Here is an 8715-nt window from a genome sequence, read left to right as displayed (position 1 = left end):
CNNCNCNCTNCACTCTCTCTCTCTCTCTCTCTCTCTCTCTCTCTCTCTCTCCCGAACTCAACGGTAACTCCAAACCCTAATTTTTTTGAATCGTTTCTCTTTGTGTGCATATAGATTAGATTAGGGATGTGACTAGGGTTTGGTGTGCAGAGATGGATAGGTACCAGAGGGTGGAGAAGCCCAAGGCAGAGCCCACGCCTATAAACGAGAATGAGATTCGCATAACCGCTCAAGGCCGTATGAGGAATTATATTACTTACGCCACCACTCTCCTTCAGGTTTGGTTTGGTTTTGGTGTTTATCAGTTTTGTTTGCTCAGTATATTCATCTTGTTTTTACATGATTCGATTCGATTAGGTTGTGAGTTTTCATGGTTTCGGGTTAGTGGAAAAGAAACAATTTGATATCTGAAAATTGACATATAAAATGATAAAATCGGTTAATTTTGGGGCTTCGGAGTGTAGTAAAGTTGGATTGATGCATATAGGAAAGCTTGTTGGATTCGCCGAAAGCATATTATAATGATGAAGTCTGGTATTGGAAAGCAGTTTTTGGACAATTTTGTTTTTCTGTTAGGCTAGTGTGCTTACAATCTCCGAATTGTGGATTTTATGCCGTTATTTATCCAGGACCGTACGAAAACTGGATTGTTGTGTTTACTAATAAGTCATTTACTGCAACTCTGTTTGCGTAGAAACTATTACCTATTCCAACTTGATGTTTTCTATTTTTGTGTTGGATTATATTCAAGTTTTTATTTGATTGGAAACTCCTCAAGGCAAGATACCAAGTGATTTTCCTTTTTTTCTAGTAGTGTTCGTTTTGACATGACTACATGAGTTCCATATTGATGACCTACTTTTGTAATTGTGACTTCAAATCATTGCCTTTTGTTTTCCATTGGTTCAGAGTGCACTTAGCTTATTGATTGTTCTTAGTATTAGCTACTTAGTCCTGTTTTTTTGTTCTATCTAACACAGGCTTGTATCTCTGTAGGACAAAGGGTCGAATGAAATTGTCCTCAAGGCAATGGGCAGAGCTATCAATAAGACTGTGATGATTGCTGAACTAATCAAGGTGAGATAGCTTTTGACCTCTATGTGTGAATGTATGTTCATGAGTGTGCATAGCATTTCCATATGTTAGTTTTTATTGACCAAGGCTGTCTGCTTCCAGAGAAGGATTATTGGCCTCCATCAGAATACTTCTATTGGATCAACTGATATAACTGATGTGTGGGAGCCCCTGGAAGAAGGCCTGTTCCCGTATGACACCATACACTGTTCTGATATTAAGTGTGTGCAGTTGTGATGTTCTTTTCACTTGATATTGGTATTGATGCTTGTATTTTCTTCTGCAGTATAGAGACTACTCGGCATGTTTCAATGATCACAATTACTTTGTCAAAGACGGAACTGTCACCAACCTCTACAGGGTAAGTCATTAGGAATGTGATGACTATTTGGTTTCTGTGTATGAAATTATGAATGGGCACTTCATGTGTATCAAGTAGGTTCCACACTTCCATTTAAGAGCATGGATTCACCTTGTAATGTCACAAGGTGAATCAACATTGGACATTCCATTTACTAATTATAAATCTTACAATAATAAAGTAATATATCTGGTTCTGATTTCATGATGTGATTCAAGATTCTATTAGCATCTTTTTCTTTTCCTTTTTTTTTATTAAAAAAACTTACCATTAATATAGTCTTTTTTAAGTCAAACATGTCCATGTTCCATTGATAGAAAAACATCATTTGATACGTCTTAGATACCTGTCCATAGGTGTATGACATTTCATAAGCGCATCCGGTGTTGTACGAATTTGGAAACATGATACTATTGAATAGTGAATACATAATGGACAGCATTAAAGATGCAACTAATATTGGTATAGCTAACAACTATTGCTTTCCTCTTGTGATCAATTGTTGCTGCATGTTATGAACTTCATCTGAATAATTCTTTTAATTAGTAAGTTTTTTGGATACATCAATTATTAGATGTAGGATGCCCTTTGATTATACTTTATGAAGGTGCTACAGAAAGAACTGTAGAATTTTCATTAGAGAATGATTTCGGCTGCCTAAAAGTGCATAAAGTTATCATTTGCAATATATGAATGATACCTAGAGGTCCCTTCTTTATATATGAAGTTTCAAACTTATTGTTAGAATTAGTACAAGTGATGATGGTTTGAAACTCTTCTTACCTTTGATTTTATGTATGCATATAGTGAAGTCTGCATACAAAAGTAACCCGACCCATGAAACTTCATACTGCTTATAGCATCTCTGATTTTCTTTATTCGCTTATATACAGCTACCAGTCCCCTATTCCGGCTGATCAAGTGAAACCGTTGAACGATTTTGAGGATGATGGAGGTGATCTGATGATATTTTGGTTTATGTATACTTGTATGTAGGCCTTGGCTTTTATTGTACATACAGTTCAACTTATTTTCATTTACCTTTATGTGTACATCAGAGGGTTCACCTAGAACCCGAGGCAGGGGACGTGGTGGCCGAGGAAGAAGCAGGGGTAGAGGTACTGCTCTAAAATGATCACTTAATGATTTTGAATTTTCTATCTTGGATATTTATGGTTGTAAATATCTCTTTTTACGAAGCGATGCCCAATTTAGTTTTTCAGAAATAGGATGCACTGAACTTTATTCTCTCGACTGTGCTGGCAGTCAAATTTTTGACTTCATCCAATTTGATCTGAATTATGCATTGATTTTCATTCTGCATTGAAAGCAGCTGATATTCATATCTCATGCTTTTGGATTGGAGTCAAATAATCACCTACCACTTCTCCAGATCCCTCTTAGAGTTGCAAAATTTGCTAACTCTGATTCTTATTATTGTATGAGCAGGGAGCTACAATGGAGTTGTTGATTATAATGGAGATGGTTGGGATGGTGGGCGTGGCTATGGTGGAAGAGGAAGAGGCCGTGCGAGAGGTGGTTCTTTCAGGGGTCGAGGACGAGGTTATGGTCAGCAAGCTGGATACTATGATTATGCTGAAAGTGCACCTGTCCAAGGTCGTGGTAAGCTCTTGGAGCAGTGATTTATTTGCTTTATATGTTTGGTCAAGGTCTTTGTAAGTACTCTTTTTCAGCAGCGTTCTTTGTGATCTGATGGTTACTGTATTTTGTATGAAGGTCTCACAGGGCGCGGTCGAGGAAGGGGAAGGGGCCGTGGGCGTGGTCGTAGTACCCGATTGGATGGCCAAGCACCAGCTGCTTGAGCAGATGGTTGCCTAAGTACTAGATATATGTGGACTTGAAAAAAAAAAAAAAAAAATAGCTATGTGGGATGCCTGCTCTGCTTATGTCTTCGTGAAGTTTGCTGATATCTATGGGCATTGTCTTTCCTTTCAAGTTTTCCAAGTGTTGCAACCATGATGCTTGAAATTTTGTTTGTAGGTAATGAGGTTAGGATACTTTTGTAGTTCCTGCTAATCGAGTTTTTTATACACCTTATAAAGGTTTGTAAAATGTTTCTCTTTTCTTTATAGAAATAATAGAGCAGTACATTATTTTATTCGTGATAGAATATTGCATGCTAACTCAAACATAGCACCATTTTGAATTCTTGTCTACATGTTTGTTCGATCAAACCATCAGTTCAGTATTTTGGTCTGAACTTCTGGATTCATAAATATATGGTGAAATTATAGCAAGTATTTGATGCTATGAGAAAACGTTAATCATAGTTTTTGTATAGCTACAGATGACCAGGTTTAGAGGAAAAGAATATGCACTTAAGCCCTAAGCCCTATTTTAAGTAAGTGTCAGTTTGCGTTAAAATGCTTCAAGTAAACGTCTTACTCGATGAAAACGTTTCGTTCGAACTTGTGATGGATTGACTGGTGTTAGGTCCCATCGACCCGCCGAGTCAACCTCTTGCAACACCGGTGTTCATCTTCAGACTGCTTAATAATATGTTACAATCATATTGTGTTCATCTCCCTTCAAGATTGTTGACTTGGTAGCGAGGCCTACATAATTAACAACAGTGTTCTAGTCTTCCCAAGCAAAGAACCCCAATTAAGAATCTGATCGAGTATATTCAATTCAATTCTTCTATTCCGGAATCTTCAATTCATTTCCTTAATCTAGAGCATAAAATTAATCATGAATAAGCAGCAGCAGTACAGCACCAATCTAATGGAAAATTGCCACCCCATGCATATATAATCAACCCAGTTTTCACCCCATGCATGCAGTACTGCCTAGCTAGCTATGCTCAAAGGATACACAAACCCAATTGATTTTTTAGGTCGGACGATCTTACTCTGTTGTATGAAGCATATCAGATCGACATCAGAGCAGGTGATTCATCCATGTTTTGGTCAAGTTTAATAAGTGATTAAATTTTGCAAAGTCTCGGTCAATATAATCCATTCACGTATTGGGTTTGACTGAATGTGAGGGGACAAATGTATACACGTCCAAGTTATTGAAGAGTAAATTTCTTTGTATTTTACAGTATAGAGAGATTGATCCAACACTATACCTAATGTAATCATTGTAATGCTACTTGAGGTCTCGACCCATTCCCACATAGACTACTAACTGATCCTGAGAGCTAATTAATGACCAATATCTCATGAGCTTTGTTTCAGCTGCTAAGAATAATCGGTGGCATATATCAGAATGAAAGTCTCATATTGGGAGTCCCATGCATATATGTTGTACTTTAATTTACAATACACATAATAAGGTAATACAGCATCCATCCATCGAAATTAAACTTCAAACTAAGCTAGTATTTAAGCTCTTTGAAGATCTGTCTAGTATCAGAATACTGCCTGTTCATGGTAGTAACAGCTAGAAGATCATTTTGCGAGCTAGCTAGGTAAGAACCATATCAATGTCAGTAATGAAAAATGGGTAATATGTGACCAGACAGAAGTATGTATATATCCAGATGACCACACATGTATATTATCGTTACGATGATTATGTACGTATTGCGGTTATATATAGGAGTTCTCAGTGTTACTGATTAAATAGCAGCATGCACCCAGCTAATAATCGTAAACATGAGAAGAACAAAATGCGGTATCGATCCCATGAACTATATCCCCAGCCAAAGAAGTACTAATATTAATTGAACAATACTGATGGAAATAGAAGCACTATCAACATATAGATAGATAAACTTATTATTACATATTAATCACCAGTAGTTAAGCAACTTAAGCTACCAAGCATTCACCAGCTTGTACTAATACCTCTACAATTCTACAAAAGAAAGCAAATTATAATAATGAAGCTCTTTGAACAGTTAAGAGATCGACTTTATCACTGAGATAATCAAGCCTGTGTTCTAAGGCCTAGCTAGCTAATCTAAAATCCCCATCACTAGGGTTCTAATTGATAGTAGTCCTCACCTCCTCAATACGATGATGGTGAATTAGTGATGCCGCATTCATCTTCTGATCGGTTTGGTCATCAAATAAATATCAGCAAGCGACCGGTACCTTGTAGTCTTCTTCTTAATTGGCCGGAAATCTTGTTCGTCCTCCTTGCCAAAAATCTCTTCAATCTTTGCGCAAGTGATCACACTCAGCGGGCTCTGATATTCGACAACCCCTTCTTCATCTGTCTCGTAGTGCTCCTCCACCTTACAACTACTTCTTCTCTTCTTGCTGCCGCAACTGCTGCTGCTGTTGTCGCTGAGTTGCATCAGCTGCTGCGCGGCGTTAAACTCCGACTCGGTCAAGGCCTTCTCGTCGGAGCCCTGATGATAAACATTGCTACGTGATGAAGAAGAATTAGATGGTGCTTCTGCCGCCATTGAAATGATATTCAGATCACTCTGATCGATCAATATGATTTGCTTCCTCGATCAATCTTCTTTTTCTCCCAATTAAGTCTTTTATGTATGAATGGCTTTGGATTTGGTTTGGGGTAGAGCGTGTTTTGCGGGTACGTGTTGTATGAGTTTTAAGAAAGGAAGAAACCGCAGGGTTGGTCTTATGAAGAAGCGTGGAAGATGATCGATCGAATTGCAAATTAATAATTTATGTTTGCTTTTTGGGTTTAAATTGTTGTTCATATTTCCACTGCTGCTAATTTGACGCGTTCGTGAATGACGTAGCTGGATGATCAAAATCTAAAGCCTTTTCTGAAACACATTGACGTTGACTGAGTTGATCATGACCAATCTTGGGTCAGGAAATCAGACGGCTTGAATTGGCTCTCATTTGTAGGATGATTTTGCCCTCCTATACGATTTTATGGTCAAGGCCGTTTTCCTCGTCGATCATTTTGATATTGCAAGTTTATATATATTTTCTCCATTTGATATCCTTCCCGATCATTCCGAGAGAGAGAGAGAATGAAGTTTGAAACGTGGTTCAACGGTCGAAAACCCGAACATGTATTTATAAAAATCATAGGCTTTTTAGCCAAATTGATATCTTAGTTTTCACTTTTGTGTCAATTTGCTATCCTAACTTTCATTTCAGCCAAATCTATACTAGTAGAATTATAGTTGGTCATGAACAATTGCAAGGGAACAAGTATAGACTATAGACTTATCTCGCCAAAAAAAAAAAAAAAAAAAAAGTAATAGACTAGACTTAGGTTAAAGTACGTCTGGTTTTCCTACTTTTTTGGGGTATTTTCTTGTTCTTGTTTCATTTGAGTGATAGTCCTAAGATAACTTATACCAGATGGGCTAGACGTCTGGAGTGGGTGTTGATTGTAAATGGAAAATATGGAAGACTCATTTTGAGGTGATTCGATTCACATGTTCTGAACTCTACTGTTTGCTTAAGAAAATGGTTCATGACTCATTTATTCATTCGTGGCCATAGGTGCCTTGGTGAAGAAGAAGCAGAAAACTAAATCGATTGTTGACATTGCTTATGCATTAAGATTTGTTGTTGAAACTCCTTTACCCAAAATGGTGGTGATTTCTTTTCTTTGTCATTGTATAATAATAATGCATGGTTAGTTAGTTTCATCAAACTCCTCAGGAGTGGCATATGTTTGTTATTGAGATTGTGACTCTCAATTGGTTAATTTGACCAATATGAAGTTAATTGTTTTGAGGAGATTATTTATGATTAGCAATTTGCAAGCCTTGCAATTTGACAATTTCATTTGTTTAAAGTCTGTTTCATATTGCACTATGAAAATTCTTATTTCATTGTCAAAGTATGAAAAAGTAATAGTTCACGGCAAGAGTAATAAAATGCGAGTTTATGTATGGCTCTACGAAACATTTTTTTTGGCTCCTTTTCTTTTTTTAAAAAAAACTTTTTATTAAATAACTCACACACCTTACATATGTCAATAAGGTTTGAACCCATAACGTCAAAGTTGTTAGTTAACCACCTTAACCAACCACGCCACGGCTCACTGACAGCTCCTTAAAGAACAACTGAACTGTACAGTACATGCTACATAGAATATAGGGAAAATGCCCATTTAATACTAATTGTAACACTTCATTGCCCATTTCAATGACAATCTTTTATATAAGCCCATTTGAATGAAAATAAACTTTTTTTGTGCCCAAATGACCAAATCGTTACTAAAGTCTTAACCAAATATATTATTTTAAGACTATTTTGCCCCTACCTCTTCAACATGAAAAGACTTGGCCGGAAATCAGACTTCGGTCACCGGCCACAAGACTCCGGTCACAGGAATTCCCCAACCGCCGGACTCCGGTCATCGAAATTTCCCCAGTAACTAGTTACTGACCCTCAATAACCAGTTACTGACCAGTTACCGACTCTCAATAACCAGTTACTGACTAGTTAATGACCCCTAGTAACCAGTTACTGACCCCCAGTAACCAGTTACTGACCTCTAATAATCGTGTTACTAACCCCTAATAATCAGTTACTGACCCCTAATAATCGGTTACTGACCCCTAATAATCGTGTTACTAACCCTTAATAATCAGTTGCTGACCCCCAATGCTTAGTTACTGACCCCCAATAATCAATTACTAACCTTTAGTAATCAATTACCGGCCCTAATAATTTGTTACTGATCCCTAGTAATCGAGTTACTGACCCTCAAGAATCGAGTTACTGACCACTACTAATCAAGTTACAGACCACAATAACCATTTAAAATAGATTACTGACTCAGAATCGAAGAAAAGAGAATATGAAGAAGAGTACTTAACACTGATAGATCTAGTTTGAAAGCTACAAAGTGGAGTAAACTAATATTAGTGCCTGCAAATCAAATACAAGTTACAACATTATTTCTATTACCACCGAATCATCATCATCATCAGATGAACTAATCTCTCTCACCACCAAATCATCATCATTTGTGAATCGTCTGGCATCATCGGACCGTCGCCGGAGGAGGAAAGAGCCATAGCAAAGGTGATCTCCAAAGCTGACTTCGGCTTGGGCGGCGAAGAGCTAGCCAGGCGGCTAAGACAGGCAGCATCGCCTCAGGTCAACGTTTCAACTGGAGTCCTCGTTCAAGCCGTTGGCATGGTCGAGGTCGAGAAGCTCGTCGACAAGGCAGCACTACTTCTACTTCAAAGGGACATCCAGATCTGAAAAAATTTGATGAAACCAGTGGCTCCACCACGGTGGTTCTAGAGACAACCACTCCTCCATGTCGATCCTCTTCCCGATGGCGACCGAAGACGAATCTTCGACCTCGATAAGATTTGTGTGGTTTAGTTACACAGGTTAATAGGGTATTTTTCTCAA

General features: G+C 37.8%; 1 protein-coding gene across 1 annotated transcript; it reads left to right on the top strand.

Moving 5' to 3' along the window:
- The first annotated feature begins 16 nt into the window (after positions 1-16).
- Positions 17-3582, top strand: LOC101296234 (ribonuclease P protein subunit p25-like protein-like). The gene is made up of 9 exons (XM_004288312.1): positions 17-63; positions 151-278; positions 997-1077; positions 1177-1265; positions 1361-1435; positions 2329-2390; positions 2494-2553; positions 2885-3058; positions 3173-3582. Exons 2-9 carry the CDS (start codon positions 153-155, stop codon positions 3256-3258), a joined length of 753 nt encoding a protein of 250 aa, XP_004288360.1. The 5' UTR covers positions 17-63; positions 151-152; the 3' UTR covers positions 3259-3582.
- Positions 3583-8715: the final 5133 nt, after the last annotated feature.

Source organism: Fragaria vesca, linkage group LG1 (genome assembly GCF_000184155.1).
Source record: "Fragaria vesca subsp. vesca linkage group LG1, FraVesHawaii_1.0, whole genome shotgun sequence".
In the NCBI taxonomy this organism is placed as follows: Eukaryota; Viridiplantae; Streptophyta; class Magnoliopsida; order Rosales; family Rosaceae; genus Fragaria; species Fragaria vesca.
The sequence above is the reverse complement of the archived record's forward strand: the minus strand, read 5'-3'. Positions and strand labels throughout refer to the sequence as shown.